At 45.3% G+C, this 25,667-nt stretch overlaps 2 protein-coding genes across 2 annotated transcripts; both read right to left on the minus strand.

Moving 5' to 3' along the window:
• Nucleotides 1-2,798: 2,798 nt before the first annotated feature.
• LOC109779415 (uncharacterized) lies at nt 2,799-4,778 on the minus strand. Its single transcript, XM_020338034.4, has one exon. It carries the CDS (start codon nt 4,627-4,629, stop codon nt 3,064-3,066), a length of 1,566 nt encoding a protein of 521 aa, XP_020193623.1. The 5' UTR covers nt 4,630-4,778; the 3' UTR covers nt 2,799-3,063.
• Nucleotides 4,779-7,753: 2,975 nt separating this feature from the next.
• LOC109779414 (protein DGS1, mitochondrial) lies at nt 7,754-13,861 on the minus strand. Its single transcript, XM_020338032.4, has 14 exons — nt 13,453-13,861; nt 13,017-13,131; nt 12,707-12,910; nt 12,314-12,442; nt 12,052-12,219; nt 11,127-11,321; nt 10,492-10,592; nt 10,249-10,338; nt 9,376-9,448; nt 9,270-9,298; nt 9,028-9,151; nt 8,675-8,785; nt 8,276-8,376; nt 7,754-8,188 (listed from the first exon to the last, which is right to left on the minus strand). Exons 1-14 carry the CDS (start codon nt 13,707-13,709, stop codon nt 8,074-8,076), a joined length of 1,812 nt encoding a protein of 603 aa, XP_020193621.1. The 5' UTR covers nt 13,710-13,861; the 3' UTR covers nt 7,754-8,073.
• Nucleotides 13,862-25,667: the final 11,806 nt, after the last annotated feature.

Consider the following 25,667-nt stretch of genomic DNA (forward strand, 5'->3'; position numbering starts at 1 on the left):
TAGACATGAGTGGTGACACTTTCCATGCAAAGAAGCAAACAGAGCTATAGATATTGTTTCCTTACCCCAATCTATATTCACCAAAGCTTCAGATCTTTGAGCCATAGACATTGCAATTGCTATCCTGGTATGGTTGTGCCTTAGGCAGTGCTTGGCATCGATGTAATTTTACACAGAGGTATTTAGCTTACAAATGTATTTTACCAACCGCAAGAGATTTCGGGCCGGAAACGAGACGATGTACAGAGACGTGTATTGTATACCGGTTGGATACAAGCGTAGGAGGGAAAACAGGCGTAAACGGCGGCCCAAGCACCTGGAACAAATCCACCTGACCGTATCTTACCATACCATGTTTTACGGAGGTATTTAGAAGGAAACGGACAATCCAAGCGGGACCTTAGGGGTGAGGGGCATTGGGAAAAACAACTCATCAACTTCAAGGAAAAACTCCACCAAAAAATGGCACCACATAACCAGTGTCTTCTGAGATACTAGCAAAGACTCCACATGAAAGTATAGTCAATTCCCAATGGGGTGTAGGCCAGGATAGAGGCGCAGGTGGGGTTCTGTTGCAGACGTGATGGTATTGTGGCTGACCAAAGAATGACAATTGATGAACTGAACACCATATAACAACAAAACAAGGTAGAATGTGATCCCAAATGTATTTCAGACATGATTGTTAAACACGGATATGAGACAAGGTTACAAACAATGTTGACACCGACAAACAGAGAAATCCAAAACTTAGACCATGTAAGCAACACCTCTGACATTCTTAGCTTATACTCCCTCCGTTTCAAATTACTTGTCGTGGTTTTAGTTCAAAAATTACTTGTCGTGGTTTTAGTTCAAATTTGAACTAAAACCACGACAAGTAATTTGGAACGGAGGGAGTAGCAGTGAAGAAAAACAAAAACATATGAATTAAACAGATGCAGTCAGAACTATGATCTGCAGTGGGCATGAACAGAGGCACTAAAGTAAATCTCAGAGACATTGCGCCTGCGCTATGGAGGATTCAACAATTATATTTGCATTTCAACGTAACGTTATCCTCTGTTTTTTGTGATATGGTGTCATTATCTGTGCGAACACGATGCCATAGAGCACATAAAGTGTTTGGTTAGACAAATATCCATTTGTTTATGGTTGGTGATACAGCAGGCTCTCGAAACAGAGCAGGGTATTGGTGGTTTTGTTTCAGTGTTTGGTTATCAAACCAGTTTGTGACTAAATGTTCATTCTTAATCCTGCTATAGCTCTTTTCTTTCCCAGTTTAAGGGCCTGCGGCTATGGTTACTTTCTACATGGCATGTTCAGCTTCTGAGTATCCTGACCTTTTAACTCCTAATCATCAAGTAGTACATGTGGTCTTTCAGTGAGATACTGCTATGTGCTTACTACTTGTGGTCTATCGGTGAGATACTGGATGTACTTACTTGCCGGCGGAACGTTGTTTTCTCAAGGGGGGGCATATGCTTGGCAACTTTGTTATGAGATTGTAAGATTTCAGTGTGTGTAAATCCACTCGGTGGTATCTATCTGCTTAAACTACATTCTTTTACCACCATTGTACTTGGAACATTAATATGGTTGATGTGATAAGTAAGGCCAAACCTACTTCTCCAAGGCATCATACATTTTTCATGTTTATATATACCATAAGACATGAGTGGTGACACCTCCCATGCAGTGAAGCAAACAGAGTTGCAGATATTGTTTTCTTACCCCAATCTATATTAGTCAAAGCTTCAGATCTTTGAGCGACAGACACTGCAATTGCTATCCTGGTATGTCTGTGCCTTGGGGATGAGGGACGTTGGGAAAAATAACTCATCAACTTTAAGTTAGTACTCCACCACAAATGGGTACCACACAAGCAGCACCTTCTGAGTCCGTAGCGCTATATGACATTGCAGGTGAGACTCTGTTGCTAACATGACTGTAATCGAGGTAGTGGGTTTTCTCACGGGGAGAAACCAGAGATCGGTACAAAAAGCTTTTCGCAGAAATGGAAGGAATTGGGTTCAAAAGAGGAACATGGGAGACCAGAGGCCACGAGCTTGGAGAAAGTAGCCACCTATGTTGAATAATTTCTAACTGAAGAACAGAAAGATATAGGTATGTCTCAACTTATAGTACAACACACAAGCAATGCAACTACACACACTGCATCATTTCAAATCAGTTCACTGGGCTGTTTTGGCACAAAGATACGAGACATAGTGTGGTGCATTCATGTTCTAAACATCCCGATTGACAAATTATACTACAAACAGCTCTGCCATTCTCTACTGAAAAGAAAAGGAAAGCAAACATGCGTTATAGTATGTCATAACCATCTTACCAAGTTGTTTAACTTCTAAATTAGTCACGGGTGAGTCCATGCATTACAAACCAGCAGAGGGCTGCAGAGCACACCACCCGCTGAACAATTTTCAGTGAGACCTGTAATGCAGCCTCAACAAAATCACAATAGCTATTCAGCTGCATTCATAGATACAATTGAGACAGAGCAAGAGGGGAAAAGCTCTCAGGTGACCATTCTAGGAAAGAACATTCAGCTAATCCCTGAGAGACATCCAATAATCAGTAATCACACAGCAATAATTGAGACAGAGCAAGAGGGGAAAAGCTCTCATGTGACCATTCTAGGAAAGAACATTCAGCTAATCCCTGAGAGACGTCCAATAATCAGTAATCACACAGCAATATAAACACATGTTTGAAGAATCAAATCTTGCATCCACTCCATGATATTGTGACCAATCAAAAATGACAACTGAAAACCATACCACAAACATATGACATGATAGGAAATGTATTTAACTTCAGACATTACTGTTACACCAAGATACGAGATATGGTTTCAAACAATGTCGACATCAATAAACAGAGAAATCCAAAACTTTGACCTTTTAAGCAACACCTCCGACATTCATAGCTTATAGCAGTAAAGAAAAACAAAACTTATATGAATTAAACAGATGCAGTCAGCCCTATGATCGGCAGTGGGCATGAACAGTCATGACTGATGGTCTAGGTAGACATGCTCGCTCATTCCACCATACCAGCATCTGCACCCTCTTCCTCCTCTTCATCCTCATCATCACCAAGGGTTAGGTCCTCAATCAACTCCTCAATTGGCACAGTAGGGACATCGTCGCCAATCGTGGATGCCATTTCTGACCTGTAGTCCTCGTTCTTGTACAAATTTATCCCAAACCTTAGTTCTGGATCGGACTCCAAATCACGAACAAACATATCATACTCATTTTCCCTCCTCTCTTCCTCGCCTTTGGCCTTGTTCCCAAGGTCTTCCTCAACAGGCAGCCTCTTCAGCTTCCATCTGCGTGTGCGTGGCCTCTTCTCGTAACTCTTCTTGACCAGAACCACTTCAGGCAAATTCTGGCGTAATAAAGCCTTGTCCATATCATCATCATTCATATTGGCACCATAGAGATCATACCCAAGGGCAAGGTCACCAGGGTTCAGACGGTGCCCAAGATGAGTTCGGACTGTAAACACAGTATCATTTTTCCCAAAATCAGACATCCGGGCGACCTGCGCATATGCCAGCTGGTACCGAGATCCATCAATGGTGATCTCAGGTGACTCTGGCTCAATATCAAGCACCATGTACTGCACGAGCTGCTTGCTAGTCAGAGCGGCCTTGAAGTTGTACACCCGGTACTTCTTCTCCTCCAGATGGTGCACACGCAGAGTGAGGGGGTCAAGCAGCGCAATGGCATTGGTGACCTTGGTGCAGAGGACGAGCGGGCCTAGCCCACCAAGATCACGGGACGCCTTGGGGCTGAGGGCAATCAGGTCCTCACGGCATATGGGGCAGATCTCGACCGAGAAAGTGTACTTGTAGTTGTAGATAAAACTCTTTGTGTCATGAGAGACGAGCTGCTTGGCTGTGTTGGTCTGGATGGGAGCGACTGTACCAAGGAAGTCGACGAGGCGGGCAGCGTGCGAGCGCGAGCCGAAGAAGAAGTCGAGGCCGCCGGGCGCGGAGGCGACGCGGATGGCGAGCGCGGCCTGGCCATGCTTGATGAGGAGCTGCTCGAGGTAGAGGAAGGTGCGGCGGTGCGGGACGTGCTGGCGGAGCTGGACGACGGCGACCCACTGGTCGGGGTTGGCCTGGGCGCGGGCGCAGGAGTCGCAGAGGCGGTCGTGGACGACGAACTCGACGGGGTGGGTCTGCTCGAGGACGATGCCGTTGAGGACCTCGCGGCGGAGGCGGAGCTTGAGGCGGAGGCGCTTGGAGTGGGGCTCGGAGAAGACGAACTCGGCGCCGGAGAGCGAGACCTTGAGGCGGGCGAGCGGGTGCTTGAGGCGGCGGAGGAGGATCTGCAGGAGCTCGGGGGACTCCGGGCCGGCGCGGAGCCAGGAGCGCGGCGGCTGGAGGTAGGAGAAGCAGTCGGGGCAGTAGACGACGGCGGCGTTGCGCGGGACGCCCTCGGTGATGTCGACGCGCGCCCGGAGGCAGCGGGCGCACATGTTGGCCGGGTTGGGCTGCATGGAGACGCCGCAGATGCAGCAGAGCACCGTGCCCGCCGTCTGCGTCGGCACGAACATGCCGCTCCCGGCGGCCGGCGGGGCTGACCCCGGCATCATCTTGCGCGGGGCGGCTTGAATCGAATCGAATCGAATCGGCTGGGGTGGGGGCGGGGGGGGAGGGGGCTCGATCGGATGGAGATATTTCGCTAGGGTTTTGTAGGCTTTGTAGGTGGGGAAGAGAGGGAGAGGCGGCGGCGCTGTGGTCGCGGTGACGAAGGCGATTACGTTGTCCAACACCGCGTGGGCTTTTGGACCAACCAGGATGCTGCACCGTTGGGCGAAATGGGCCTTTTGGTTCTACAAGCAAAGCAGCCCTAGCCGACGGGGAATGGCGGAGTGCTCCTATCTGACGCTTTTCCTCAAAAAACAAAACAATCCTATCTGACGCTTAAAGCGCCGGATAGGAGGTGAAACGCCCACACAGCCCTTGTATGGGCTGTCAAAAAGGAATAAAATTTTGCGAAAAATTAAAATGTTCAAGTATGCATAATTTAAAATAAAGATCGTGCATTTCAAAACTATTAGTCTCTCATTGTGTATTTTAAAATTTTGTTCATTCATGTATTTTAAAAAATGTTCATCCTGAATTTGAAAAATATCCATCACATATTTGAAAGAATGTTCATTGCATACTTAAGAAAATCATCACATATTTGGAAAATATTCATCATGAGTTTGAAAAAAAATACACATGCATTACAAAATGTAAGTATTTTTTAAAAGTTCAAAGATGAAAATAGTGTTCATACTCCTATGAATATATGTTTGTATACTGTGGGGAAATCCATCTATAAAAAATTAGTATATATCTAAAAGGAAAAATTAGAAAACATGAAGAAATGTAAAAGGAAAACGAAAGAACATAGTCTAAATTGGAAGAAACCGAGAACATAATAAAAAAACTGGCAATAAACTCAAGTAATGGGCCCGGTCCGTGGAAGCAATTCCTAGGTGCCATGCTAATGCAACGGACGTCCAAACAGGATTTGTCAAGGCATTGCCATGTCGCCTAGCAGCTAGTGCTCGACACATGACATATTCGAGTCTTGTGGCATGTGCGGTTCACTGGATTCATGGGCATTGGTGGATGAGGAATTGGCTCAAAAACCTAGTAACAACAACTATGCAAACACAGTGGCTCTTTACTCTCATGGACTCGTTATCACATGCTCTCTTTGTGAAGCTCTTAGACACTCTTTGGGCAATATGGACAGCATGCCGCAAGGACATCCATGAGATCATTTTTCAAAGTCCCCAATCTATTCATTGTTCAACAGGTTCATCGATTTGTTGGGCATGATGAAAGAAATTCCTTCGGTTCCTTCTCAAGGCCAGCCATCCATACCCGTGGTCAACAACCAGCGCCTAAAACCCCCGCCAATGAGCTATGCAAAAATACATGTCAACACAGGATGCCGAAAGGAAGTAGGGGGGTCTGCCGCTGAGATACAGATGATACCTATTTGGGTAGCTCTGTTCTTGTTATAGGAGCAGTCGATGATCCTTCGATTTTGGAGGCAATAGCTGCAGGGAGGTCCTATCTCTAGCACAAAATCTCAACCTCCATAATTTTGTGGTTGCATTGGATGGAAAGGAGGTTATCGGAGCTATCCACAAAGGTTGTTGAGGCAAAATGGATCCATTATCAGTAAAATAAATCTTCAAGCATCTTTATTTAATTGTAATTTTACTTTCGAAAGTCGTGTTGTCAATGTCGTAACATACAGTTTAGCCAAGTTTGCCCTTTCATTACGTCTGGGACGTCACGTTTGGTTTGGTCAATCCCATGACTAGAATCGTACCCACATTCTGGGGCTTTTGCCGAATAGAACTTGGTTTACCCCTAGAAAAAGCTAGTGCTCGTCACCCCTAAAAAAATAGTGCTCGGTTATTTACAGAGAGGCGCTCAATAGCCCTATAGTGGGGGTGGTCCAACACACCCTTCACAATCGGGGAGCAACTACCTAATGGGTACCCTTTTGAGGCTTCCGCAGAGGTCAATTTAGGCCCCTGGGAGTGCACCAAGTGGTGCATCCAGCAGCCGCCACATGTCGTGCATTGGGCGCGCCCTCAGAATTTCTGTTTTTTTCCTTTGGGTCACACTTTTTTCTGGCTTTTTATTTTTTATTTTTGGTTTTCCATTTGACTTTTTTAGAAGCCCGGCATGTGCTTCTATGAGAAGCACAACAAGGAAAAGCACGTCCACAATTGTGTTTCCCCAAAAAACGCAACATCTACTTCCACGAAAAGCATAATTGTGCTTCCCGAAAAGGAACAATGACAATGTGCTTCCTAAAAAAAAGAGATAGTGCCTATCGAAAAGGGAAAAGCAGAGCATATGCTCCCGCGAGAAGAACAGTTGTGCTTCCCGAAAACAAAAAAGCACAACATGTGCTTCGCGAAAAGGGAAAAGTAGTCTTCCCCAAAAAAATGACACAACCGTGCTTTCGGGTTACGCCTTTTTTGTTCTGGGTTTCGGTCATTTTTTTGCTTCGTCTTTTTGGTTTCTCTTTTTTTGGGTTATGTTTTTGTATTTCTAAGTTTTTTTATTTTTTTGTCAAAACCTATTAACATGGGATGTAGTTTCCAAGATCTCGGCGTGAAAAATCCAGCAATGAAAATGGTTCATGATTTCGACACATGATTCAAGAGATAAAACATTTTGAGGAAACAAATATACAAAAAAAAGAACTCACAGGTTACGACAAGTGGTACAGTGCGCCACTTTTCAACACGTTACTTTTTTTAGGGTAATCAACACGTGACCTTTGCAATGGTTTGCAAGGGTACCACTTAATTAGTGATTTCATCACAATCAGGGTGAGGCTAAACTTTTCACTTAATTACTGATTTCATCACAATCAGGGCCTCTAAGATTTTCAGGAATTATTGAAAATAATAAATGGGCTAAAAGCCCAATAATACTACTCTTTTGTACTCCCTCCGTAAACTAATATAAGAGCGTTTACATAACTACTTTAATGATCTAAATGCTCTTATATTAGTTTACGGAGGGAGTATAAGACTGAAATCCTTTTTTCAAAAAAAGAAAATAAGCCTGTGAAATCCTGTTCATTTTGTTCCTAAGAAAGGGAATGCCCTTCATCCTCGGAATCTGTTTCTTTTAGACACGAGAAATAAACAACACCAGCGGTGAAAGTTCAAAGAAAAACGCGAACGGTGCAACAAACACAAACGAACGTGTAAAAAGTCATGTTTACAGAAGTATATTCCAGTTTAAAGGTCAAATGGGTGTAGCAGCAACGCCACAGGCCCATTGCGTTTAGCAGCAACACACAGATTGCAATAGATGCAAACTCAGGAACCCCTGGCGCAAACTTACGGTGTGGTGGCAGAGTCACTCTATCCCGTTGCACAGAGCAAAAGGCTCCCAAGCATTTCACATCAAAAGACTATTCCTAAAAAAAAATGCAAAGTGGATTGCATGCCACCGTATGGTTTCAGGGTAAAACCACCTCAAAAATGAATCACAGCTAAAGTTCATGACAGCGATGGACGTAAGCAGGCGTAGTTCCACTTGAGCCCTTTAAGAACATCCAGCTTGTCCGCCACTCCGACATTAGGCTTTGCCAGATTGAACATGTCATCTCTCAAACTGCAATGCAAACGATTTAGTTTGGTCCACAGGCCATCCACAATAATCAAGTAGAGAGGCCGGAAAGAGAATTTTTAGATGACTGACCTTGACCACTCGCCTGTTTCCTTCGCATGCACCTCAACAGCTTTGTATAATCTATCAAGGGTGTACAGAGTCAATCCGAATTTACAGCTCGCCTCCTCATCCTGTAAAGCAGGAAATTAAGAGAATCAATCACTAGTTGAAAGTTCCTGACAAACAAGGAGTTTCATCTCATCAACAAAACATCACTTTCGTCTCTTCGTCTTCAAAATTCTGGCCCCCTCATATTTTGGTGAACGGGCAATATTGTGCAGATTAAAAGCAACCGGCAAGTTTGATAGTCATAATAAGGAAACTAGTTACCCACCAACAGGCCAGATGTGACCTAAAACTTGAAATGGAATATGTGTACACGTCAAGATTAATGCGTAGGATAGACTAAACATCTATAGATGATATTACCATCTCATTAATCATGCATTTCTTGAACTCTTTAAGCCTTCGCTCTACTTCTATGAGTAGCTGCCACCGCTGATGACGTGCAATCCTTCCTCTTCCCTCTGCACCTTGGTCCTATATTATTGTGACAGTAAATGTTAAGACATTTAAACTGCAATCCTATTAACTTTCACACGCCTGTTCATGGTACGAATGGCAAATAGGACATGACCATGGTGCAAACCGCACAAGATGTATAGCACAAACATATTAGAAAGCAAAACATATGAATGTCTCGAAGACCTATAACCACTTGCGCCAGATGCCTCAGATGTATTGTAATCAAGAAGATAATGAACAGAAATCTATATACATACATGCATAGCCCATGCTCGCACTAAAAACAGCAGGAGAAGCAGAAGACCAAATGCAGGCAGAGCTGCAAGAATAGCAAAGTTTATCTCATTTGCCTTGAGAATCTGATCCAGTTCCAGCATTGCCCTGTATAAGACCAATTCAATCATCTCTGGCGTAAATAAATAATATATAAATACAAAGAAATGCACATTTTATCATTATGCATGTAACTAATATTATCAGATATAATAATACAACTTACTCCTGAAGATCCAGTTTTAGCTTCTGAACCTGAAATTTCCAAGATGGGTGAGAAAAAAATGCAAGTTAACTTGAGTTGAATGCACAAGAAATGAAAAAAAAAAAACCTGAATAAGCATGGCACGTGCTAATTCTCCACTGAACAGATTCTGAATTGGATGCATTGATTCCTTCTCATATCTGCATTTATGTACAATACAGCTCAATGCACAAATAAACAGGATCAATGTCGTCCTTTTTCACACATTACTCAGATGGTCCATAGAATATAAACTGCCAAGACAGCTTTGAAGGAAACAAACACCATATAAAGAACTAATCCATTGCGGGATGAGCCAAAACACATGTAAATTACTAGATATCAAGATATATAAGCAACATGCCTAAAGTATCTGTAAAGCATGCGACTCTCTGGATGCAATTGTAGATGTATGTTGTGTTAACAAGTTAGAAAGGTGGGGTGATTAAGAATTTAAGAGTAAACGTGATTAATTGTATTTGTATCGACCGCTTCTTAGGAGTCATGCTGAACAAATAGCCCTAGCTTCCTGAAGTTTGTTTCTATCACTCACAGCAGAAACTCAAGTTCGATTGGGATTCTCAAAAATAGGTACTAAACATTTAAATGCAAATGTAAATAAGCATTAAATAAAATCCACTGAGTGGAATTATTTGCTGCTATGACCAAGATTTTTCATATATTCCATATGACTTAAACTAGTTCAGATGGCTATCTTACGCCCCCATAAAATGCTTATCTTTTGTCAGCCCCAGTGCCAACACTATTTTAGTTGCACAAGGGAACTGAAAAGCGATTGAAGATGTCTTTATAAGGCAGAACAGGAAGGTGGAAATGTAGTATTGCTCCAGAGTAAGCAACAAGAAATCACAATATTCAAGTGGCCATTGAACTTGCAACAACTGGCTGAAGATACGAGATGAATGAACAACAGTATGTATGGTTAAAAGTTCAGTCTTACCTTTTCATGACAATCTCCAGCAACTCCTGCAATGATGCATCTTGTGCCGGTTTTTCCTTTGAAGTTTGCTCACAAAAGGTAATTAACATCCTATAACCAGCATGGTCAAATAATGCACAATGTGATTTGGTACTCTATTGCATTTCAGAACATAAAATGCGACGCTAAAGTTTTACATATTCAAGAAAATGTGAACAAATAGATTTTTTATTCAGATTAGAGAATGACAGCATTGGGAACAACCTGTGCAATGATTCTTCTGTTAGCTGAACCTCTTCCCTTTCCATTACACGTTTATCTGTTCGCTTGAATGTCTCGAATAGCTCATCTCTAATAGAAATTATCTGCAATTGTCAAAACATAAAGGCAGTCATGATGCGAGCGCAATAACTCGACTGATTTCCAAATTTATAGAAATGTAGACCAGCTTGTAGCAATGCTTCCTGGACTTCAACGGTTCCGCATAAAAATTTAACAGTATTTTGACAGTTACAACACCGATGAAGGTGAATATTGACAAGCTTTGTGGCTTATATATGAATATATGCTCATCTACTAAAGCATGTTCATCTTAACATATACAAATGATCCCGTAAGGAAAACATGAATTCACTTCCATCAATCTGTTACCACCATAAGCAAACACTACAGCCAGTAACGCACAAGGCGGCATGCTTCTTTTTTCAGTTATATATGACAAACAAACCAATGCTTCTTGCAGGACCTCACAGGATATCTTGCATAAGTAAATGTACAACCAGAACCAACCTGAAAAGCCTCTGCCTTCATTAAATAGCTTGATTTACCTTCAGTTAACTTACACTAGAATGCCATATAAAATAAATAATAGTAGAAGACATATAAAGAAAGTGTCTTACTGGTCTCTCAACATGTTCATCCCAGAATCCAGCAACTGACTCCTTAGCATCTTGAATCCAGTTGTCCATGTCAGAACTTCCCATCAAGCTACTATGGCGCAAAAGCCATAGGGAACATGCAGAGAGGCCAATTGCTCCACACGTGTAGGGTAACCAGTATATGGTCATATTTCTTGGCTTTTTATGACTTGAAAGCTATCCGCAAACAAAAACACGCTTCAGATAAATTACGTAATACTAAGCAGCATGTACTTTACATGGAGTGCCATACAAGCTACACATTATCACTATGTTATCCACAGGATTAATTCAGATACCTCATGTTTGATATTTTCAATTCTGTCATTGGTACTATACTGGTATTGGTATAGCTGTAATCCTACCACCAATTTATAATAAGAAAGCATGTGTGACTGGCATATAGATATAGATAAGCACAAACGGGTAAATATAAAATACTGAAATTGGAACTTTAATACCCCTCCAACAACTCAGGTAACAGAAATCAAGAACCTGAGTTTTATGGCATAGAGGACGAAAGACATGCAGAAGGGTGGGAAACTGGCAATGATCCCCATGACTGGAGGGTAGCTTTTTTATATATTTCAGCGAAATATTTCTAAAATCCACCTGCCTGTTTATCTATTTCCTATTTATATATGCTAGTTATCTATTTCCTAATGATGGTTTCCATCTACTAGAGATGGCACCCCATGAAGACAGGCACTTGTATCCTGATTTCTTTTAAGACGGACAGAAAAGGAAGGTTCATCCACATCTCTACTCTCACATCCCCCCTGAAGGAGCCGTCACTGCCAAGTTATCCCCTCAAATGTGTTAACCCTGTAATGGCCTAAGGCCATTGTGCTATGAGGCTGGGAAGTAGATGATCTCACATGTGTCATCGTTGAAATGAGTTACTTACCTGAGAGGAAATAAAACTATCTAACTTCTGGAGGTTTTGATAGATCAGACTAATAGCATCTGTTGCTAAGGCCTCACTCCATTGTGGACTCTCAACATCAACCTCTGGCAATCTTTCGAAGATAAGTTGAGATGAGTTTTCGTCATGAGTGAATGATAGAGTTTGCCCCTGAAGACATGTGTTTTAACTAATTAAACGACATAGCATCAAAGAGGCAAAACATGTTACAAATCCAAATATATGGACAACAGGCATTGCATACCTCACTAGCATTTGTAAGCGATACCTCCAGTTTGGGGAAGACGGTGTTCAAAATAAGAAATAGTGTATGTAGTGATTTATCTGAACTTTCAGTTAATCCTTCTCTGCATTTATCAACTTCAGAGTAAACCTATAGAAGAAGCAAGCCAGAGTTTAAGTTCATGTAAATGACAAGTCATGTAGCACAAAGCAACATTACTCAAATAAAGATAACTTTGAAATTTGACTACAGCGATACAACAATTTCTTTTTGTTTCCTTTTTTTTTGGAGAGCAGGAGCAAGGTTAATCACGAAAATGCTTTTTGACTGTTTTATTCTACTTCACATCAGCAGAAAGTTGAAACCATAGCGCTATTGCTACATTTTCACGATAAACACGTTAGAGTAGCAAACCTCAGCCAGAAAAGCAGCCAATCGATGTTGCATATTCGTCAGGACAGCAAGTTTTACTGAGACTATATCAGATGCAGAGCCTAAAAGGTACTCAGATGGACTCCCATTGCTCCTGAGTCTAGTTAGTGTTTGACATGTTGCTTCAAGGAAGGCCCTTGGACCTCTTTCAAACATCATAAAGTACATTTTATGTGAGTTTGTTCCCTGAAAATATCCCACAGGCAAAAGTAGGTAAGTAGCAAAATAATATAACTTCTCTACATACTAAAAAGGCAAAAAAATACTTCAAAGTTATCAATTGACTTAATACCTCAGCTTTGGACTTCCAATAAAGTAAGCTCTTCTGAATGCTATGCAAATCAGACAAAGTATGCTGCACGATATCTTCTAAGATGGCAAAAGCTTTGGGCATCTCACCAGAAACCCTGTTAGTAACATATAGTCAAAAGCATTCCAGGTAATTCTTCACAAACAAGGAACACCGAACAGATAGCTAGATGACCAGATCTATGATGCGTTAGCTCAAGAGTAGTGGTGGGTCCTATATTTTGGTCAAGTGATCAATTCCTGAACACGTTTCTACAAGTTCATCACGGGCCATCTCGTAACCTGTAACACTAAATCCGCACAAATCTACTTTGTTCTGTCCGCAGTCAACGAGAGCACGAAGCGCAGCACTACTCCAGCAAAAGCCTGCGCGGCATGGGAATCACAGGCGCCGCGCCGATTCGAGTAGAGGTTCTCACCGGGCGGAGCTTGCGGCGTCATCGTAGATGGGGAGTGGGAGAGCAGGGCGGCGGCGGCGGCGGCGTCGTCTGCGGACCGCCAAGAGGCGGCGGAGGAGATCGGAGGCGGCGACGAGGAGGAGGGAGTTCGGTAGCGTAGGGAGGCGGGCGACGAGGGAGTTCCATATGCGAGCGGGCTGTGCCGGAGCGGCGAGAGCGAGGTCAGCGGTATCTGGCCGATCGCCTGAGTTAGGGCTCCGCGGCGGCGAGGTCGCCATAAGGATCGGGAAGATGTCCGGTTTGAAACTTTAGTCGGGTTCTGGGATGGGTTTGGAGTTGGACATATGAATGCGCTTCAGAGTTCAGACGAAGCACAGGACCGATGGGTCCTGCGCAATGTGGAGGAAATCACAATCTATGAGTAGTTTCTTTTTTTTTTTTGAAAAATCACGATCTAGTTATCGCGGAAATTGCAAATAGCGCCCGGATTTTGAAAATAATAATAATAAATGAATCTTTTGAGTTTTTGAAAATATGATAAAATTTGCATCGCCTAATTGCAAGAGCAACTGAGCTGAGTATTCTGGCACCGCTTCCAGGCCGCGAGCTCAAACTGCTCATCAGCCTATATGTAGATGACGCTGTCATTTTTGCAAACCCAAACAAGGAAGAGGTTGACAAGCTGCTACAAATCATAACTCTGTTTGATGATGCCTTTGGCCTACGTCTGAACATCGAAAAGAGCATGATCACGCCAAACAGGTGCAATGACAAAAACCTCCAAAAAATCCTGCAAAATTTTGGAGGCCAGACAACACAGTTCCCCATCAAATATCTAGGGTTGCCGATCACCCTGGGAAGAGCGAGACTAGTTCACTTTCAATTCATTCTTGATCGGATTAGAGCAAGATTGGCCGGTTGGAAAGGTAGATTGATATCTTTCGCCGGAAGAAGGGTATTAGTCCGATGCGTGCTCTCCGCCATCCTAACTTTCGCCCTGTCTGTGCTGGGACCGCCAAAGAGATTGCTCAAAGACATTGACAAGATCCGTCGCCGTTTCCTCTGGGCACAAGAAAAAGACCTAACTGCCGGACACTGCAAAGTCGCATGGAAGAAAATTTGCACACTAACAGAAAATGGTGGGCTAGGTTTACATGACCTGGGAAGATTCTCCAGTGCTCTACGCCAGCGATGGTTATGGCTAGCCTGGCAAAATGAAGAGAGACTCTGGAAAGGGTCCGAGCTGCCATGTGACAGCTCCGACAGAGCCCTCTTCGACAATGCAACAACGGTGACTCTGGGAAACGGTAAACTTGCCTCCATCTGGACCTCTCCCTGGTTCACCTCGCCATGCCTTGCTACGCTTTTCCCAGACCTATACAACCGATCGAGGGGCAAGAAAAGGTGTTCAGAGGATGCTCTCAACAATGACAAATGGATATCAGACCTCAGACAGCCAACCAACATCGATCTGATTCAAAATTTTCTCATTCTATGGAGAGCAATCCGGGCTGCAAATATCACGCTGCAACCTCAGTCCGACGACAAAATTCTCTGGCGTTTGCACAGCTCAGGGATGTACATGGCAAAATCTGCATACACAGCTCAGTTCGATCATCTGGCAAAGACTGATTACAAGGAGCTGATCTGGAAGACTTGGGCCCCAGAAAGATAAAAGCCTTCTTCTGGCTGCTGGATATTTCTGCCCCCTATGCATGAGAAACCTAGAAACTGCTGCCATCTGTTCTGAGATTGCCCGGTGACAAAGGAGATATGGCAGCGAGTCTCATTGTGGCCGGCCTGCGGGCAGCTTGCCCTCCTAACGCTGCCCACACATGAGCCCTCCGACCAAAGAATCAGGAACGTGCTGCATCAGACAAGACCCAACCTCAGGGCGAAGCTCAAAACAATGATCTTCCTTGTTACTTGGCACATTTGGACGGAGAGGAACAATCGCATCTTCAGGAATTCGCCGAGACAGATCAGTGACACGCTAGCCGCCATCCGTAGTGACATGGACTGTTGGAAGCTCGCCGGCGCAAAGTGCCTCCAAACACCACTCGGCGACCCAGGCTGAGAGGCCTCTTTTCCTTTTTTTCAGTCAAAACCTCTTGTAACCACCATGACCAAAGTTTTTTGGTCATGAACGCATTTTCCATCTTCTCCCCGCTTAATATATGAATGCCAGTGATACACTGGTTCTTTCAAAAAAAACACACACATATGTTGGAACATGTACTACAACTAATTAAACAACAAAGCGCATTAGTTATGGAGGGACTACATGTTTGTAAAGTTTTATGATGAAATATGTTTTGATGTGACGAAGAAAGAAAAGGCCGCCAGGAGTATTTCCTTCCGCCCTGTCCTTCGGCGGCTCCCCTCCGCCGACGACATCGGTCGTCGGTGGTGAGGGGTCGCCGAATCCACGTGCACGGATCGTGTAGGTTTTAAATTTTAGGCCCTAGTCACTTAGGTTTTTGAGTTGTTCATTGTCTTCACTTCGGTGGTGGTGATGGCGGCGCTGAATAAAGAAGCTTCAAATCCTTTCCCGACGAGGCGATCAGACCTATAGTTGGGGATGGATTTAGAAACTAGTGAGTTCAAGCAAGGATGATGTGGCGGCGGCATCCTCATGGTGGACTTGTGCCCTAGGGCTCCGCTGTTACGATGACGTTTGCTCAAGCGCCGGCATGGAGCTTGGGAGCTAGTCTAGGATGGCAGATTGTGGTCTGCATCGGCGGGATCTAGAAGATGGTGGATCGTGTGCTGGTTTGGTGGTTCGTGGCTGGCAGGTGTGATTTCTTCCTCCGGTGTTGTCGTTGTGCGGGGGTGCCAGATCTGGAGTTCGACAACGTGTTCAGGTTGTTGCCCCAGTCTGATTTAAACGGCAATGATTTCGCCTTTGTTTAGCCACTTTGAAGGTCTGCAAAGTTGCATATCAACAATGGAGCCGCGTCGAGCTCGGTTGAGGAAATGATCCGTCATTTTTTCCTTTGGTGGCTGTTGTGGTGGTGTCGAAGGCAGATGACGTGCGTTGATGTCAAGCTCAAGGGATTCTTCGGTTTTGATTGTAATTTTCCTTCTTAGATGTGTTTCCTCTATGCAAATCCTAGCATGTCTACCTGACTTATACTATAATCTTTATAATATAAACGAGACAGTATTACCATGAAAAAAATTGGTGTATTAGAAACAACATGAATTCCTAGCATATGTACTATTCACTATAAGAGCCTGTTTAGGACTGGTCTGCTCCCTAATATTCAGCTCCACTCTAAAAATGCAAGCCAAACGGGTAGCTTCATGATATGTCGCTCCGCAAAAAACTAGAATCTAGGGTATAACTCCTTATTTCTTTTAAGCTCTTCAGGGGTGCTCTCAAAACTCTAGAAGATGGAACCGAGGGAAATTTATGAAGGAAATATGCCCTAGAGGCAATAATAAAGTTGTTATTTTATATTTCCTTATATCATGATAAATGTTTATTATTCATGCTAGAATTGTATTAACCGGAAACTTGATACATGTGTGGATACATAGACAAAATACCGTGTCCCTAGTAAGCCTCTACTAGACTAGCTCGTTAATCAAAGATGGTGAAGTTTCCTAACCATAGACATGTGTTGTTATTTGATGAACGGGATCACATCATTAGGAGAATGATGTGATGGACAAGACCCATCCGTTAGCTTAGCATATTGATCGTTTAGTTTTATTGCTACTACTTTCTTAATGTCAAATACATATTCCTTCGACTATGAGATTATGCAACTCCCAGATACCGGAGGAATACCTTGTGTGCTATCAAACGTCACAACATAACTGGGTGATTATAAAGATGCTCTACAGGTATCTCCAAAGGTGTTTGTTGGGTTGGCATAGATCGAGATTAGGATTTGTCACTCCGAGTATCAGAGAGGTATCTCTGGGCCCTCTCGGTAATGCACATCATAATAAGCCTTGCAAGCAATGTGACTAATGAGTTAGTTACGGGATGATGCATTACAGAACGAGTAAAGAGACTTGCCGGTAACGAGATTGAACTAGGTATGAAGATACCAACGATCAAATCTCGGGCAAGTAACATACCGATAGACAAAGGGAATTATGTATGTTGTCATAAGGTTCGACCGATAAAGATCTTCGTAGAATATGTAGGAGCCAATATGGGCATCCAGGTTCCGCTATTGGTTATTGACCAGAGAGGTGTCTCGGTCATGTCTACATAGTTCTCGAACCCGTAGGGTCCGCACGCTTAACGTTCGTTGACGATATAATACTATATGAGTTATGTATGTTGGTGACCGAATGTTGTTCGGAGTCCCGGATGAGATCACAGACATGACGAGGAGCTCTGAAATGGTCCGGAGGTAAAGATTGATATATAGGATGATATGGTTCGGCCAAGGGGTGAAACCCACGGGGCTTTAGGTCGGTGCAAAAGGAGTTTTGCGGAGGCCAGGGGCCAAACGCTGAAGACCCTGGCGTCTGGTCCTGGAAGTCCAAGAAGGACTCTTCCTTGCGGGCAAAACCGGCTTTGAGGAGGATTTTACTCCAAGTTTCGACCCCAGGGCTCAACATATAAATAGAGGGGCAGGGCTAGCACCTGGAACACATCAAGAATCACCAAGCCGTGTGCCGGCAACCCCGTCCCCTCTAGTTTATCCTCCGTCATAGTTTCCGTTGTGCTTGGCGAAGCCCTGCGGGGATTATTCTTCACCAACACCGTCACCACGCCGTCGTGCTGCCGGAATTCATCTACTACTTCGCCCGTCTTGCTGGATCAAGAAGGCGAGGACGTCATCGAGCTGAACGTGTGTTGGACACGGAGGTGCCGTACGTTTGGTACTTGATCGGGACGTATCGTGAAGGTGTACGAATACATCAACCGCGTTGAAAAACGCTTCCGCTTTGCGATCTTCAAGGGTATGAAGATGCTCTCCCCTCTCGTTGCTACACATCTCCTAGATAGATCTTGCGTGAGCGTACGAAAATTCTGAAATTGCATGCTATGTTTCCCAATAGTGGCATCTGAGCCAGGTCTATGCGTAGATGATATGCACGAATAGAACACAAAGAGTTGTGGGCGGTGATCATCATACTGCTTACCACCAATGTCTTATTTTGATTCGGCGGTATTGTTGGATGAAGCGGCCCGGACCAACCTTACATGACCACGTTCATGAGACTGGTTCCACCGACAGACATGCAACTAGTTTTGCATAAATGTGGCTGGCGGGTGTCTGTTTCTCCTAATTTAGTTGAATCGAATTTGACTGCGGCCGGTCCTTGTTGAAGGTTAAAACAGAAACTTGATAAATCACCGTTGTGGTTTTGATACGTAGGTAAGAACGGTTCTTGCTAGAAGCCTGTAGCAGCCACGTAAAACTTGCAACAACAAAGTAGAGGACGTCTAACTTGTTTTTGCAGGGCATGTTGTGATGTGATATGGTCAAGACATGATGTGATAAACGTTATTGTATGAGATGATCATGTTTTGTAAAAGTTACTGGCAACCAGCAGGAGCCTTATGGTTGTCTCTTTATTGTATGAAATGCAAAGGCCATGTAATTTCTTTACTTTATCACTATGCGTTAGCGATAGTTGTAGAAGCAATAGTTGGCGAGATGACCACGACGCTACGATGGAGATCAAGGTGTCAAGCTAGTGACGATGGAGATGATGACGGTGCTTTGGAGATGGAGATCAAAGGCACAAGATGATGATGGCCATATCATGTCACGTATTATGATTGCATGTGATGTTTATCTTTTATGCATCTTATTTTGCTTAGTACGGCGGTAGCATTATAACATGACCCCTTACTAAAATATCAAGTTATAAGTGTGAAGGAAATATGCCATAGAGGCAATAATAAAGTTGTTATTTATATTTCCTTATATCATGATAAATGTTTATTATTCATGCTAGAATTGTATTAACCGGAAACTTGATACATGTGTGAATACATAGACAAAACATTGTGTCCCTAGTATGCCTCTACTAGACTAGCTTGTTAATCAAAGATGGTTAAGTTTCCTAACCATAGACATGTGTTGTCATTTGATGAACGGGACAAGACCCAACCGTTAGCTTAGCTTAATGATCGTTAAGTTTTATTGCTATTGCTTTCTTCATGACTAATACATATTCCTTTGACTATGAGATTATGCAACTCCCGAATACCGCAGGAATACCTTGTGTGCTATCAAATGTCACAATGTAACTGGGTGATCATAAAGATGCTCTACAGGTATCTCTGAAGGTGTTTGTTGGGTTGGCATAGATTGAGATTAGGATTTGTCACTCCGAGTATCGGAGAGGTATCTCTGGGCCCTCTCGGTAATGCACATCATGATAAGCCTTGCAAGTAATGTGACTAATGATTTAGTTGCGGGATGATACATTACGGAACGAGTAAAGAGACTTGCCGGTAACGAGATTGAACTAGGTATGAAGATACCGACGATCAAATCTTGGGCAAGTAACATATCGATGACAAAGGGAATGACGTATGTTGTCATTGCGGTTTGACCGATAAAGATCTTTGTAGAATATGTAGGAACCAATAAGAGCATCCAGGTTCCGCTATTGGTTATTGACCGGAGATGTGTCTCGTTCATGTCTACATAGTTCTCGAACCCGTAGGGTCCGCACGCTTAACGTTCGATGACAATTTGTATTATGAGTTATGTGTTTTTGGTGACCGAAGATTGTTCAGAGTCCCGGATGAGATCACGGACATGACGAGGAGTCTCAACATGGTCGAGAGGTAAAGATTGATATATTGGACGATAGTATTCAGACATCGGAAGTGTTTCGAAATGTATCAGGTACATATCGGAGTACCGGGGGGGTTACCGGAACCCCTGGGGGAATGTTATGGGCCACATGGGCCTTGGGAGGGAGGCACGCCAGGCCACAAGGGGCTGGCACGCCCCCCACTTGGAAGGGGTCCGAATTGGAGTGGGGAAGGGGGCGGCGCCCCCTGAGGGAGTCCTGGATTAGGGGGTCCTCGGACAGCCGGACTATATCCTTTGGCCGGACTATTGGACTATGAAGATACAAGATTGAAGACTTCGTTCCATGTCCGGGTGGGACTCTCCTTGGCGTGGAAGGCAAGCTTGGCAATACGGATATGTAGATCTCATCCCTTGTAACCGACTCTGTGTAACCCTAGCCCCCTCCGGTGTCTATATAAACTGGAGGGTTTAGTCCGTAGGACGACAACAATCATACCATAGGCTAGCTTCTAGGGTTTAGCCTCTATGATCTCGTGGTAGATCAACTCTTGTAATACTCATATCATCAAGATCAATCAAGCAGGAAGTAGGGTATCACCTCCATCGAGAGGGCCCGAACCTGGGTAAACATCGTGTCCCCCGCCTCCTGTTACCATCCGCCTTAGACGCACAGTTCGGGACCCCCTACCCGAGATCCGCCGGTTTTGACACCGACATTGGTGCTTTCATTGAGAGCTCCACTTTGCCGTCGCGATAAAGGCTTGATGGCCCCTTCGATCAACGCCAATGACGCGATCCAGGGTGAGGTTTTCCTCCCCGGACAGATCTTCGTATTCGGCGGCCTCGTACTGCGGGCCAACTCGCTTGGCCATTTGGAGCAGATCGAGAGCTACGCCCCTGGTCGTCAGGTCAGGTTTGGAAATTTAAACTACACTGCCGACATCCGCGGAGACTTGATCTTTGACGGATTCGAGCCCATGTCAGGTGCGCCGCACAGTCACGACGAGCACGACTTAGCTCTGCCGTCGGACGGTGTTCGGGAGATCACACCTATGCCTACTCCGGCCCTAGATCCGGAGTCAATTGCGCCATCCGAGGACGGATGGATGGACCCCGCCTTGGAGGCCACACACTCAGTGGCGATAGAGCCGAATACTGACTTCACCTCCTATGAGACCTGTGTCACCGGATCCTCGGATTCATCCCCGGCCACAGGCCCCGAACCGCCTGCGTCCATGCCTATCGAATCTGATTGGGCGCCGATCATGGAGTTTACCTCCGCGGATATCTTTCAGCACTCGCCTTTTGGCGATGTGCTAAATTCATTAAGGTCTCTCTCCTTGTCAGGAGGCCCTTGGCCGAACTATGTCCGGCCCGAACGGGAAGCGGACGACGAAGAAATTCGTTCCCCACCCACCACCCACTTAATAGCCACTATCGACGATTTAACCGACATGCTCGACTTCGACTCCGAAGACATCGACGGTATGGACGACGATGCAGGAGAGGAACAGGAACCACCGCCCACAGGGCGCTGGACAACCACTTCATCACACGATATATATATATATATATATGGTGGATACACCCAAAGAAAACAATGACGAGGAACGGAAGGATGCAGCGAAGGATAGCTCCCTCGAGAAGCAACCAAAGCGACGGCGTAGGCGCCGCTCCAAATCCCGCCTCGGCAAAAACAGCGATAACAGCGCAAGAAAAAATAATACCCCGGTCGACTCCAGAGGAAACGACGACCACACGGACCCAGCGACAGAGCAGGATGAACCAACGGACGGCGAACACAGTACGAAGCCGCAGTCCGATCACGGCGACGCCGAGGACAAAGCTCATCAACCTCTCTCCGGAGAACAGTCCGGACGACGATGCACACATCATCTCGGAAAGGCACTTGGAACAAGAGAACCTCTGTAGAAGGCTTATTGCCACCGCGAGGAGTCTGAAGAAGCAGAAGCAAAGGCTTAAGGCCGCGCAGAATACACTCAACAGTAGATGGAACAAAGTGCTCGACACTGAAGAAAAGTATGGTGGTAGTCGCCACACAAAGAACTATCCAAAGCGCAAGCTGTTGCCTGAATTCGATGATGAGGCCTTAGAGCCTACACAGCCGAAAAATAAAACGGACGACCGGTCGGATCGACCACCTCATGGCCGCGATAGGGCGGCTAATGAGGCCGCACATAAGTCAGCACACGATCCACGCGAGGACTTGCATCAAAAGGCCGGCGTGACCAGATCCATCTACGGATCTAGGAAGCGCGCTCCAGCGCATAACCAAAACCAAACACTACAACCGTCAGAACGCAATAACACATCCAAATACAGGGGTGCCGCGCACCCCCTATGTTTCATCGATGAGGTGCTGGATCACGAATTTCCAGAGGGATTCAAACCCGTGAACATGGAGGCGTACGACGGAACGACAGACCCGGGGGTCTGGATTGAGGACTTCATCCTCCATATCCATATGGCTCGCGGAGACGATCTCCACGCCATCAAGTACTTGCCCCTCAAGGTGAAAGGACCAGCTCGGCACTGGCTGAAGAGCCTCCCCGAAAATTCAATTGGAAGTTGGGAGGAGCTTGAGGATGCTTTTAGGGCTAACTTTCAAGGGACCTATGTCCGACCTCCGGATGCAGACGATTTAAGTCATATAATTCAACAGCCCGGAGAGTCAGCCCGAAAGCTTTGGAACAGATTTCTCACTAAGAAGAACCAAATCGTCGACTGCCCGGACGCTGAAGCCTTAGCAGCTTTCAAACACAGCGTCCGAGACGAATGGCTCGCCAGACACCTCGGCCAAGAAAAACCGAGGACAATGGCAGCCCTAACAAGCCTTATGACCCGCTTTTGCGCGGGCGAAGATAGCTGGCTGGCCCATAGTAGCACCAGCGACCCAGGCACATCTGAAGTCAGGGATGGTAATGGAAAACCACGACGCAGTAAAAGCAAGCGTCGAAATAACGAAGACAACCCAGACAACATGGCGGTAAACGCCGGATTTAGGGGCTCTCAACCCGGTCAACGGAAAAAGCCTTTCAAAGGAAACAGAGATGGACCGTCCAGCCTCAACAAGCTTCTAGACAAATTATGTCAGATTCACGGCACCTCCGATAAACCTGCAAATCACACCCACAGAGAATGCTGGGTCTTCAAGCAGGCCAGTAAGCTAAACGCCGGACACAAGGGGAGGGAGACACCAAGTGAAGACGAGGATGAGCCTCGTCAGCAAAACACTGGGGGACAGAAAAAGTTCCCACCAGAGGTCAAAACAGTGAACACGATTCACGTGACGAAGAGGAGGAGCAAACACGCACGCTGAGACGTATGCGCCGTAGAGCCCGTCACCCCCAAGTTCAACCCTTGGTCGACCTGCCCGATCACTTTTGATCGCAGGGATAGCCCGACCAATGTCCGGCACGGAGGATCGGCTGCCTTGGTGCTCGACCCAATAATCAACGGATACCATCTCACCCGAGTCCTCATGGACGGCGGCAGTAGTCTTAATCTGATATATCAGGACACAGTCCGCAAAATGGGGATAGACCCAACGAGAATTAGCCAAAGCAATACTACCTTTGAACGAGTAATACCAGGCCCAGAGGCCAGCTGCACGGGCTCTCTCGTACTAGAGGTTGTATTCGGTTCCCCTGACAACTTTCGAAGTGAAAAGTTAACCTTCGACATCGCTCCATTCCGAAGCGGCTATCAAGCACTACTCGGAAGAACGGCCTTCGCTCGTTTTAATGCAGTGCCGCATTATGCCTATCTTAAGCTCAAGATGCCCGGTTCACGCGGCATCATCATATTTAGCGGAAACACTGAGCGTTCCTTACGCGCGGAAGAATGTGCGGCAGCTTTAGCAGCTGAACACTAATTGGCCTCTCCAACTAGCATAAACGATCGGTCGTCAAGACCACGGACACGGCTAGACGAGTCCGGCGCACCACTAGCTGTAACAGCTTAGATAAACCTGAGATGGGGTTGATGAATATACCCCCGTAGACGGTGCTAGGGGCTTCCCGCATGTAAATAAAACAAAGTCTACAGTTCGGCTCGACCTTATTTTGAATTTTAATGGTTTATTAAGAATAACCAATTTTTTGCACGACAAATTTCATCTAAGTTCTTCTCTTTTAACAAATGATAATCGTGCTACACCCTTCCAGGATACGGCACAACGGAGACACAGGCGCAGACGTGCAGCAGGGCCCCGCTCAAAGGTTTCTTTTTAGATTAAGACCCTGTGTAAACCTTTCTTACTGTCTCTTGTTGCTTCACACCCTCCGGATACTCAACACAACCGAGAGGGATGTTGGCGTTATTGGCATTTCGCCACGTCAGACTAATGCACGTACCTGGAAATTCAGGGTTCAAGGGCGTTACCCAGCCCAGTATATGTTGTAAAGACCGAATACCTTAGGGAGTGTTCGGCGTCGCGAGTTTGGCCTTATATGCATCAGCTCCGAATCATGTCTTTGGTCAAATGTTGGGTTTGCCCGGCTCCCGTGTTTTGCTACCTTACGTTCCGCTCTATCGGCTAAGGTGGCACCGGGAGAACTACTGCGATTGTGCCCTGGTTCATCTGACGAGCACCTCAGTAGAGGAAGCCGAAAACTGACTGTCATGATAAAGTGTGAGACTGGTCAACCACTCGATGACTCATCGGAATCTTCGGGATTCCTCCGCATTAACGAAGGACCGGTTTTCCCGGTCATGTACGTACGCGCACCATATTCGGATAGACGTGGAAATACCAGGGGCTATATAGTAGCCCCACTGTCAAACTCCTATGGTTAAGTGAAAGTGTTAAAGCAATATAGTCCGATTGCCTCGTTCGCCGCGCTACCACCTCCTTAATGGACCAAGACGTTGGATCAAGTGTGAACACGCGCTTTTGCGAACACCCCCGCATTATATGCATGGGGGCTAAAGCCGACGACTGCAAACTTTCAGGTTATACACACACACACACACACACACATAAATGACCGCACAGGAGGCATAATAATACTTTCAGGCAAAAGTATAAACACAGCCTTTATAATTCAAATAACATTGTTCTTACAATTGGGATACATGTCACTAGAACAAGATACTCTTCGAGCACTGAGCCTCTATTAAATGAGCGCCTTCTAGGACTTCTTCAAAATAGTGCTCGGCCGATACCCGGCCTACGGCCGAACTCTGGGTTGCAATAGCGGTGGCCTCCATCTCTCCCCAGTATGTCTTGACACGGGCAAGAGCCATCCGCGCACCCTCTATGCACGCCGACCTCTTCACAGCGTCGATATGCGGCACAGCACCAAGGAATCGTTGCACTAAGCCAAAATAACTATTCGGCCTTGGTCCTTCCGGCCAAAGATGATCCACAACAGACCTCATGGCAAGCCCAGACAACCTATGGAGCTCGGCCCACTCGGCCATTTGGTCATTTAACAGTAGCGGACGCACTGGAACATCGAACTGCGA

Source organism: Aegilops tauschii, chromosome 1 (assembly GCF_002575655.3).
Source record: "Aegilops tauschii subsp. strangulata cultivar AL8/78 chromosome 1, Aet v6.0, whole genome shotgun sequence".
Taxonomy (NCBI): domain Eukaryota; kingdom Viridiplantae; phylum Streptophyta; class Magnoliopsida; order Poales; family Poaceae; genus Aegilops; species Aegilops tauschii.